At 51.1% G+C, this 10377-nt stretch overlaps 6 protein-coding genes across 6 annotated transcripts; 2 read left to right on the forward strand and 4 right to left on the reverse strand.

Annotated features, from left to right (window-relative positions):
• Positions 1–98: 98 nt before the first annotated feature.
• Positions 99–1849, forward strand: YTP1 (Ytp1p; the record flags this gene model as incomplete). The annotated part of the gene is made up of 4 exons (XM_076635641.1): positions 99–400; positions 534–733; positions 835–988; positions 1052–1849. Coding segments are annotated over 4 exons (1454 nt in total), but the record flags the coding sequence as incomplete, so codon positions are not given.
• Positions 1850–2149: 300 nt separating this feature from the next.
• On the forward strand, positions 2150–3220 carry JCM6883_000620 (MBL fold metallo-hydrolase; the record flags this gene model as incomplete). The annotated part of the gene is made up of 2 exons (XM_076635642.1): positions 2150–2316; positions 2398–3220. 2 exons carry the CDS (start codon positions 2150–2152, stop codon positions 3218–3220), a joined length of 990 nt encoding a protein of 329 aa, XP_076484372.1.
• A 350-nt stretch (positions 3221–3570) lies between these two features.
• Positions 3571–4738, reverse strand: HNT3 (DNA 5'-adenosine monophosphate hydrolase; the record flags this gene model as incomplete). The annotated part of the gene is made up of 7 exons (XM_076635643.1): positions 3571–3807; positions 3897–3984; positions 4063–4126; positions 4189–4267; positions 4323–4459; positions 4527–4579; positions 4644–4738. 7 exons carry the CDS (start codon positions 4736–4738, stop codon positions 3571–3573), a joined length of 753 nt encoding a protein of 250 aa, XP_076484373.1.
• A 413-nt stretch (positions 4739–5151) lies between these two features.
• RMD5 (ubiquitin-protein ligase RMD5) lies at positions 5152–6811 on the reverse strand (the record flags this gene model as incomplete). The annotated part of the gene is made up of 4 exons (XM_076635644.1): positions 5152–5218; positions 5293–5447; positions 5534–6445; positions 6509–6811. 4 exons carry the CDS (start codon positions 6809–6811, stop codon positions 5152–5154), a joined length of 1437 nt encoding a protein of 478 aa, XP_076484374.1.
• A 418-nt stretch (positions 6812–7229) lies between these two features.
• On the reverse strand, positions 7230–7506 carry JCM6883_000623 (uncharacterized protein; the record flags this gene model as incomplete). The annotated part of the gene is made up of 2 exons (XM_076635645.1): positions 7230–7330; positions 7389–7506. 2 exons carry the CDS (start codon positions 7504–7506, stop codon positions 7230–7232), a joined length of 219 nt encoding a protein of 72 aa, XP_076484375.1.
• Positions 7507–8539: 1033 nt separating this feature from the next.
• Positions 8540–9928, reverse strand: RDI1 (Rdi1p; the record flags this gene model as incomplete). The annotated part of the gene is made up of 8 exons (XM_076635646.1): positions 8540–8586; positions 8645–8721; positions 8782–8924; positions 8978–9089; positions 9220–9275; positions 9368–9437; positions 9511–9546; positions 9915–9928. The coding sequence occupies 8 exons, from the start codon at positions 9926–9928 to the stop codon at positions 8540–8542; spliced, it is 555 nt and encodes a 184-aa protein (XP_076484376.1).
• Between the last annotated feature and the right edge of the window lie 449 nt (positions 9929–10377).

Genomic DNA, 10377 nt, shown 5'->3' on the forward strand with positions numbered 1-10377 from the left:
GGTAAGTAATTTTCCTCTGTTCCTCTTCTCTTTCTGCCTGCCGTTGTTTCGTTCTTCGACGAACTCGCAGTGTGCTGACTTAGCTACTCGTCTCTCAGGGATGATCCTCGGACTGAACAAATCTCGCCACCACGTCCCTTTCCAGTTAATCGTGATCGCCCTCTCCCTCTTCGGCGGTAATTTCCTCGGTCACCACCATCGAGGTCGTTCGTTCCACATGACGGCTCATGCTGGTTTTGCTTCCTACATGTGGTGGTACGTCGTGTTGCAAGCCGCGATTGGAGGGTTCTTGAAACTGCATGTCGCGGAAGGAACGAGAGCGAGGGGATTCGCGAAAGGTGTGCATCGATGGGTTGGAATCTCGTTCCCGATCGTTGGATGGGTACAGATGGTCTTCGGCGTAAGCTCCTCTCTCTGTTTCTCTTTCCCTCCCTCTTTCTCTTTCCCTCCCTCTTTCTCTTCAGTTTTCGTTTTCCAGTGTTCGAGTCAAAGAAGCTCACGAGTTGAGTGCTCCTCCACTTCATGCTCTGCAGGCTATTGCATCTCTAGGCTTCTGCTTTGGTGGACACTTCGGCCAGTGCCTCGCTCACGAGATCATGGGATCATCCTTCATCCTCTACGGATTCATCTACGTTTTGATGCTCAAACTCGGAGCGGCTTTCCTAGAACGAAGGGGATGGAGTCAGGAATTCCTGGATTCAACGATTATTGGAGTATGGGGGATCGTCAATACGTAAGTTGATTGAGCTCGTTGAATTTTCTTCGAGGCGAGTACAAATCTTCAATGAGCTCACGCGTTGTTTATCTCCTTTCCTCTCGACGTACGTCGGAAAGCTTCACGGAACACAACTTCTTTGGGGAGAACTCGGCCTGGAATCACAAAGATATGCAACACGTTTCGTTGGGAGTCCTGTGGTGGTGCGGAGGAGCGCTTGGAATGTGGTTAAGTCGGAATGGGAAGCGCTCTATCGTTCCAGCTTTGATCATTGTACGTTGTCCTCCCTCCTAACGTTCACGCGCATGACTGACACCGGAGTTTCGCTGGAAACAGGGGATGACGGGTTTTATCATGGCGAATCACGGACAGCACCTCGAATTCTCCACTACCGTTCACAAAGCGTTCGGCTACTCCTTAGTCGCCGCCGGTCTCACCCGTCTCATCGAAATCTGTCTCGTCCTCCACGACGAACCGACTCCTTCCCTCTCCGCTTCTTCCTCTTCCTCTTCCGATCGTAAATCTCTCGTCCCTCGCGCGTTCCAACATTTACCACCTTACCTCCTCGTCCTATCCGGTCTCAGCTTCATGAGCGCGACGGAGGAACAGATGAGTTGGGTTGCGGGGTCAGGGATGGATTCGACGACCTATGTAAATGTTCTCTTTTCGGGGAGTTTCGTCATTTATCTCGTGGGAGTCGGGATGATCGATTTCTACGAGTGGACAAGAGGACCGACCCGGGAGGAGGAGGCCAGGAGGGAAGTGGAAGGGAGGGAGAGTGAGGAAGGAGGAGAAACATTGACAAGGACCGCAAGAGGTTGGTTCGAAAACGTGATTGCGGGAAGGTTTCCAGGGCAAGGGAGGAGGTTGGAAGAGACGAGGACGACGACTGCGACGAGAATGGGGGACTACGAGAGCATGCCATTGACGGGAGATAGGAGGGATAGTGTCGACGTGAGGAACGAGGATGAAAGTCAGGAATCTTTCGAGCTCTCCGAAAGGAGGCGAAGGGCAGAATCAGGAGGGACAGTATTCGAACTCGGCGAAGAAGAGGAGGTAGATCGAGGAGAAGACGGCTATTGGAAAGAAGATGAAACACGACGAGAAGGAGGAGGAAGAATGACTCGAGCTTGAGGGAATCGACGATTGAACCTTATAATCGATAGTTTGTTGTATACATTACTTACTGTTGTCTGTACTTTCTCCTCCTCTCTTGTTCGGGAAAAGGCAGAGAGAGGAAGGAGAACACGTGACTTCAAAATGAAAGCTTCGAGAACATTTCTTTCCCTCTCTTCTCTCTCTCTTTCTTCCCCTCTTTCCCCTCATCCCTCTTCATCACACCTACTCACTGTAAGATTCTCTCGTCTTGACCGCGCTACCGCGCTGAAGCTAACCAAGTCACTCTCCACAAAGCTCTATTCATCTCCGTTCGAGATGACTTCCGTTCTCCCTCCTCCTCCCGCACCCTGCACCGAATGGCATGGGTTCCCGAAGCAAGACGATCCGAACGCTGTCTGTACCGTTCAATCCTTGTCGCCTGCGACTGTCAAAGTTCCAGAGTTCATGGCAATCCATCCAACTGCGAAAGAAGATGGTTTCAAGTGAGTCCAGCTCTCTTACTCTCCTGATCCCATCCTCTCCTACTCTTGTACCGACCTCATAAGCTCTTTCGACGCGAGTAGGAACGACCATCCGATTATCGTCTCCCTCATTCGTCACCTCCCTTCAAACTCCTTCGTCCTCTTCGATCTCGGATTGGGCAAAAACTACGAGGATTACATCAAGAAAGACCAGTTGGAATCGATCGAAGAAGTGTTTGAACCGAAAGCTGGAGAAGACGTCGACGAAGTCTTGAACAAGATTGGAGTCAAGAAGGAAGATATCAAGTTCATCATCATTTCTCATCACCACTGGGATCACTGCTCGCACGATTTCTCTCGTTTCTCCCAAGCTCAAGTCATCGTCGGCCCTTTCACTCATAAACAAGTTCCCGCCCTCCACACCGACTACTACAACCCTTCCGCTTCTCTCAAAACCCTCGAACTCACCTGGTCTCACTCTCCAACGCACATTCTCACCTTCCGTCACTCTCACGATCTCTTCGACGACGGTTCTCTCTTGATCGTTCCACTTCCCGGTCACACTCCAGGTCACATCGGTGCCGTCGTACGAACCTCCACCGAATCAGGTCACGAAGAATTCGTCGTTCTCGCGGGAGATTGCGCTCATCATCCGTTCTGTCTCTCGCGACGTCCCGAAGAGATTCATTTCCGTCCCCCGATGTGGCGCGAAAAGGGAGAACCCGTCGATAAACCCGCGAAACACTCGATGCACGACGATCACGAAGAAGCCGAGAGGAGCTTGGAGAGGTTGAAGGCGTTAGAGAAAAGGAACGAGTTCATGGTCATACTCGCGCATGATTTCCGTAGGTGGAACGCGTGGAAGAAAGATGAACATGGAGTCGCTGGAGTCAGTGGTTGGAGGAAGAAAGCGTTCAAGATCTAAGGAGAACAGAAGGAAAAGTTGAGCTTGAAAAGGTCAAAGTTGTCGCTGGAGGAGGGACGAAAAGAAGGAGCTCGAGTGGGAGATCGTCGGAGGTTTGCAACTTGTCTGAGCTTTGCTGTCCTTTTCCGCTCAAAAGAGTGAAGAAAGGATTCTCGTTTGTGTTGTTCGGTTGTTCCTGCAATAGTTCCTCGTTCTGGTCTACTCGAAAGTGTGGCTCGCGAATGTCAGACTCCCCGTGTCTGAACGAGAATCGAGGGCCACGGGAAGTGAGGTAAAGACGTGAGAAAAGCACAAGGTAAAACAACAACACTACGGAACTGTGAACACAACTCTGCCTTCGCTATCCGAGCTCACTCAACCTTCGGTACTTTCTTCCTCGATTCCCCTTCTCCTCCCGAGAGAGGTTCACTTTCTCTTTTCTTCGCCAAGCTCACTTTCGCTTCTCCCTTATTCGCTCGTTTCTTCTGTTTCTCAAACTCTTCGATCAAGTGCTTCTTGAGTTCCGGTAGGTTCTTGAAGGTTTTGTATGGTGGGTAAATAGACTTGAGATCTTGTTTCAAAATCGATTCGTATTGAGGCGTCGATTTCTGTTCATCTCAACGCGTGTCAGTTTGAAGTGTAGACACTGCAATTCAACTCAACTGTCAGCGAGAGGAGGATAAGGTGAAAGACTTACGAGTGCGAAAGTTTTGGATTCGACCCCGGCAATGACATCTGATAAATGGAGGAAGAATCCTAGCTCAGGATGGAACGAGTTCCAGTGTCTACGGTATAACAACCACTGTGATCAGCTTTACTGCACTCCGAGGCGTCAGCAGGAGAGGGGGTGGAGCTTAGCTCACTTCTTGTTTTTAAGACGATCCGAGATCATGTCCGATGAGATGACGTGAAGATGAACGTGTTTCACTATACGTACCACCAGATCTAAGCTCGTCGTTTCGGCGATAGAAAGAGCTGGTTGGACTCACTGGATTCGACAGCGTGGAATCCGATATTGACATTCCAAACGAATCCATGCTCTTTGCGCATTTCGTCTTGGATCATCGCCTGCGAGTACTCGTCAGCATCCTGCCGCTGCATTGCGCAAGGATGTTCTATTCACCTTGACGGTGTTGGCTTGTTTTTCAAGCGCTTTCAACACTTTCAACTTTTGCGGTGATTTGAGGAGGGTCGACAGCGAGTCGAGCAGACTGGAAGGAATCGGTTTCTCTCCTTCTTCGACAGGAAACGGATCTCTTGCTGTTCATGTGTAATACGCCGGTCGCTCGTCAGTAACTCCATCAGCAGACACGACGAGCGGACTCACGCAGTACGAGGAAATGGTACTTTGCTTTCTCATACCCATCAAAGATCGTCAATCTGCCAGTCTCCTTCGCGTCTCAGCTTAGCTTTTAGCCGTATAGAAGGTGAGAAGAGGACTCACGTTTCTGAATTGACATTCAAGAGCACTCCAGCAGGCAACTCCCGCTCCGGATCCTTCATCTTTGCATAGCTGGAAAGTACTGCATTCCAGGACATGTCTCGAGGAATCGGCCAGGGTTGATGACGAGCGGACAGAGAGATGAAGCGATGAAACTTGAAGTTCGAAGTTGAGTGAGTACGAAGAGGGAGGGAGCTCGAGGCGGACAGGACGAAGAGAGCCTGATATGTGCGACTCGTGCTTCTGGCGATGAAGTTTCGAGTCAGGCTCAAGGCGAGGTACATGCGAGAGGAAGAGCAGCAAAGTCTCTCGCACAGTCAAGGAGTCGACTGTTGTCTTGTTGCGGCCTAGCAGCTCGCGCAGTCATCGGAAGGGTATCGGATTGAGACGGGTAAGTAATATAGCAACAGGGAGGAAGGAGAACCAGAACACGCTACAAGCAAAACCAGAAATAAAATCGAAAGTCGTGCATCGCGGAACGAAGTTGCGTCCGTGATCGCGAGAGTCCCATCTAAAAGTGCACTCTTACACAAGCGCTGACATGGCTGACGATCGGACAATAAGGACATTTGAGCGTTCTAAGCGATTCAAGCCTCGACTTCTGTCAGTTTTCTCTTGCGCTTTCGAATAGGTTGAGTTGGCCGGAACTCACGGTGTACCCCTCGCCAGTCTCAGCAGACTCTCCTTCGCGATGCAGTGTCCACAAGGCAACAACATTGGCGGGTTTGTCGCTGTCGATTGTTCTTTCGAAACGGGACAAGAGAAAATCGAATGATATCGATACGAAATCGGTAACGGAACCTCGACCTATCACGACAGAGTACGACAGAATCGATCAGTACTTTCGCGGCGAGGATGCACCGCGAAGAGATGCCCCAAAGCGGAAGACTCACAGGCAATTCACCACTCGCACTCCATTCCGTCCTCTTCTCCTTCATCACATTGCGCACCTTCATGATTTTACCCATCGCTCCACTGCCCCCAACATCCGTGACGACAGTCAACGCTGAATCTTTCGCCATTCCTAACGATTCGAGATACGCTTTCGAGAAGTTCGCGCACAATTCCTGTGTCACACTTGAGGTCGAGGTGGAAGAGGCTGAGCTGTCGGCGTAGGGCTGGAATAGAGGTCCGTAGGGTGAGGAGAGGAGTTTCGGGAGTGGCATGAAGAGAGGAGAAGTGAGGAGTGAACAAATGAGAACGGTTCGAGAAGGAGTCAGGAGGTGACGGAAATGAGTTCCTCCATAAGCGAGAGCTGCTTGGATGTGAGGGTCTGGAGTCGATCTTGACGGAGTTGTCGATAAGAGGGGTTCAGTCTCCATTTCCGAGTCTGTCATCGTCGATTCTCCTTCTCCTCCCAACAGGATCCGTATAAACTCTTCTTTCCTCAACGCAAACTCTAAGTCTCCCTTCGGATCCCTTTCAGGATGCTCCAATACCCATTCGATAGCATCCTCACAAACCCCTTTCGAAAGGTTCGTCAAAATCGAATGCAACTTCTGTAACTCCGATACGAGCTCGTCCGAGAGCGAGGAGGGGGTTCCAGATTCGGATAGAAAGGTGGAGAGAGAGGAAAAGGCGCCGATTCGAGCGAGGTGAAGTGCGATCGTTTCGTTCAATGCCGAGATTTCCGAAGGAGAGGAGAAGGGGGCGAGGGGAGTCGCATCTTCGGCAGGAGCCGCAGATCTACTCGCGCTTCCAGATGGTGACAGAGATAGTAGGCTAGGATGGAGAGTCGGCGGAGGAGCTGGAGCAGAGTGAGAGGGAGACGGAGGGAAGAGAGGAGGTGGAGGACCTGGAAATTTCTGCTCGACTCAGTGCGAAGGGTAAGCTCCCTTAAAGATCCGTGTGGTTCGGTAGCTGCTCACCTTGTCTACTGATTTCGAGAACCGGTTGACGGCATTCCCCCACTCTTTCGATTCCTTTGCCGCGTTCTGGTTTGCCTGCTTGACGAATGAGCTCAGTGGGAGCAATGTATCACTTGCTGAAGGTGCTGGGTCGTCTCCATCTTCTGGTAATCGAGGTGCGGTGCCAGCGAGTTGGGATTTGGCGAGTTCGAGTCGAGCGATAATCGTCGAGACATTCGCGAGGTTCGTCGTGTGTGATACTGAAGACTTTGTAATGAGATTGAGGTAGTCGCTTGGGAGCGGATCGAGGTGAGACGATGACATGTTTTGGTCGAAGAGAGGAAAGACTCGAAAGTTTCGCACTGAGGTTCGACAACTCGGTGTCTCATTTCTCCATCCTTCGAGCCGGATCTTGTTCTGATGTAGTCAGCTCTGAGATTAGCCCCCGAGAATGGAGTGAGAAACCGGCTCGGCGTCTGGTCGATCCTAGTTTCGTGCGAGGTTCAAACCCTTGTCGAGCTTCTGTCTCTCTCTCTCTCTCCTACAAGAGTCCTTGCCGTCGACCGAGGCTCTATGATACGAGAACTTCATCACGAAACAACACTGCGAGGAATAGTATTAACAACAAGGTATGAACAGAGAAAGCGAAAATCAAAACCAGCGGAAAGAGAAGTCTGCGCTGTAGGACCTCTTGACGTCCTAGCGTTCTCAAGAGTTAGCCATAAGCATGTGATCCTTTATATCAGACGCAGACCAGCTCGACGAGCGTCAAAAGGAACGTTAAGCTCGACAAGATAACTGTCCCCGTTTGCAGATCCGTCAATTCTTGGATCACCGCGTCCGCTGTGAGCTCCACTACGTGTTAGCCCATTCCCTAGTCCGTAGAGCTTTTACTACTTACTGTCGATTCGCTTTCCTCCGTTCAAAGGGGTCTTCTCCGTATCGAGCTCGTCTTCGTCTTCCTCCAAGAACTCGTCCAGGCTCAGAACCTTCTCCGCGTTGTATTTTGCGAGTTGCATCCTTTCGAACTCGACGAGCAAGTCTCTACGGGGAACGAGGAAGGTGAAGTTGAATGGCCTATGCGCGAGAGTGAGGCATGCCGCAACGATAAAAAGGGACTGTCGCTCCGAAAATCTCCCTCGTTAGCGCTTCCAGGCCTCGAGACTTACGAAAGACTTGCCTTCCGGTTACTCCTGACGATTCCTATCACTTGGTACGACGTTCCTTCAACGTTGAAAGGCTGGGATTGGCTGCAGATCGCGAGTAGAGACAAGAATGCCGTTTCGAGGGGTAATAAAAGTGAAGTTATCGGCGAGATTCGTTGATGGTAGCTCTTCCAAAAGCTCTACAAGCTCATAGTGATCAGTCTATGGCCTTTGTCGGGTCTGGTAGCAGGAGCGAAGGAGCTCACGAATCGATTTTCAGACTTGAACCCGATCGTATCATTCAAGGCGGGATGTACCACTACAGGCTATGACATCGAGGATCTGTTAGGTACTGTGAGCGCGCTCTACAGAGGAGGTGACATACCCAGAGGAGCGAAATACCGAACAGGGCGGAAGCGAGCAGGCTCGAGGCCAAGCGCAAGACCAGCACCACTCCTGAATCCTCCGTCATTCGGCCGGGCGGGAAAAGCGGGAAAGAGGGGAGGAGAGGGAAGAGAGGAGGAAGAAGAAGAAGTAGATGTACTTCAACGTGAAATTGCTCGGAAGTTCGAACGATTTTCCTTCTTTCTCAACCCTTGTGATGGATGTCCGTTCTCGATCATTAGACAGGGTCCCAATCAAGAGCGCGTAGCGTTGACACGCCCCAGAAGAGCCTGGCCCTCGAAGAACTTAGGGATTCAAAAAGGTGCTGATTGCGAAGTCACAGAGGGAAGCCTGAGACACAAGAGGAAACGAAAGAAAACTACGGAGTACATAATGAATGCGAAGTGATGAAAGGATACGCTCGAGAGCAAACGAGAATGAACGAGATAGAGAGAAAACGAAGAGGAAAGGAACGGGAGACATCTCGACGAAGGTTCCCTTACGCCGGTCGGGATACGCCAAATCAAGCCTGCCAGTCCTTCTTGAGGACGAAAGACCATTCGAAATCGACTACGAAGCGGAGTTTAGTCAGTCAGGCTCGCTCGCGAAATCCGCATAGTGGACGTACTGTAGATGTTCTTGTCGTCGTCGATCACTCGGGAGCGAACGTTGTAGGTGCCCGAACGAGCGATCATACCGGAGGGTCTGAAGTCACGGAAGCGAATCAGTATCGATTGTTCGCAAAAGGGCAAGTCGTTCACTCACGCTTCTTCCGTCACGAAACGCTTCTCGATATTGTCGGCACTAGGTCCGTAGCTGCCAATCATCGACTCCATCTTATCGACTACAATTCCTGCGCGCTTCGCGACTTGGATATATCTCAGTCCCGAAACGATCGTGTTGTTGACCTGTGTAGTACCGCATTAGGTCCAATTTGCCGTGCAGATCAGCATGAACTTACGGTGAAGACCAACTCAACAGCGTATTCAGCTCCCTCTTTGATCACGACAGGCTCCTTTTTCAGAGTTTTCAATCTTTCGACGTTCGTCAAGTCGAGACTGATGGGTTGAGATCTCGAGGGAGCGACGAGGCGAAGTGCGAGCATCGAGACGTTTGGTCCATCTGTAGCGAGCGTTTCAGCTCATCATCGAGGGACGAAGAGCGAGAAGATTGCGAAAGAAAAACTCGCCTGAGGTGCTCGACCCGCCTAGTCCGAGAGATTGCTTCCATTTCTGTAGCGACTCGTCATCCTTGTCGAGCTGTATATGAGTACGTTCGAGTCAGCTTGTCCGGTTTCCCTCCCGAAGCCTCTCCGACAGCTGAAATTACGAGCCTCGATGAGCTAACTCACCTCGTTGTATTCCGCTAGAGTTTTACGTTCCCCAATCCTGTATCCTGCCGTCTCGCTCGGAGCGAGATCACTGTCGTCCTCGAGTGCTCCGCGTCAGTTCCAGATTGACGTGTCAGGAGTTGAATCAGAATGGGTTGACGAACGACTCATTGATAGAGGACGGTTCAGCTGCGTGAGACCTGTAAGGACTCGAGTGTCAGCTTGAATCGCTGACGAGAGAGCGGGCAGAAACTCACATGATGTTGAGAGATCAAGAGAGGAAGGAGGGGGTGCTCTCGATAGGATGTGCTGTTCTGATTATACTGTAGTACTTGAGGTGTTCAGGCGAAAGGCGATACGAGAGGAGGGTAAGGGGGCGGAAGAGAGGAACGAGCATCGAAAGCACTTTAGAAGCTCAGATTGTTGCGCGAGTCACGCATGTTGTAGCTTCACTAGGGGTCTGTGTGGTCTCGTATGATCGCAGACCCGCCGGTTTGTTCGAAGACGGAGCGAAATCGAGGCAAAATGGCACGTGCGAAGCGCTTCCAGGGATTTTTTTCGTTCTCACACGATTTTGTGCATTCGACCCTGGTTCAAGGGATGGTTCAAGGGGAGAGCAAAGGGAGGATATTACGAGGGGCGAGTCCCTCGTGCGTGAGAAAGCGAGAGAGCGAGAAAGCTTGCGGCGAAAGTCCTTTGAACTCGAATTTCGCGTACTATCTCCTTTCCACGGTTGCGCATGCACATTGCGAATGGTTCGATAGATGTACCAAGCAACCCGGCGACTGTGAAGAACAGGCCCGCAGGCTCGCATTGCAGCGGTTCGAGCTGAGAGAGCTTTGTTTTCGCTGTGAGCTCGGTTCTTGATTCTGCTCCTCTTTCTCACAATTTGCGGCGTATCTACTCCTTGTCTGTCAGAAACGAGAGTATCGAACCGCTGTATGTCAGTTGGCCGGGACTAGCGGAGAGGGCAAGACTGTGACGGCCTCTTCAAGCGAGTAAAAATGATCCTCGTGCTTCCAATCACAAGA

Source organism: Sporobolomyces salmoneus (genome assembly GCF_050403485.1).
Source record: "Sporobolomyces salmoneus JCM6883 DNA, S_salmoneus_JCM6883_v1_ctg126, whole genome shotgun sequence".
In the NCBI taxonomy this organism is placed as follows: domain Eukaryota; kingdom Fungi; phylum Basidiomycota; class Microbotryomycetes; order Sporidiobolales; family Sporidiobolaceae; genus Sporobolomyces; species Sporobolomyces salmoneus.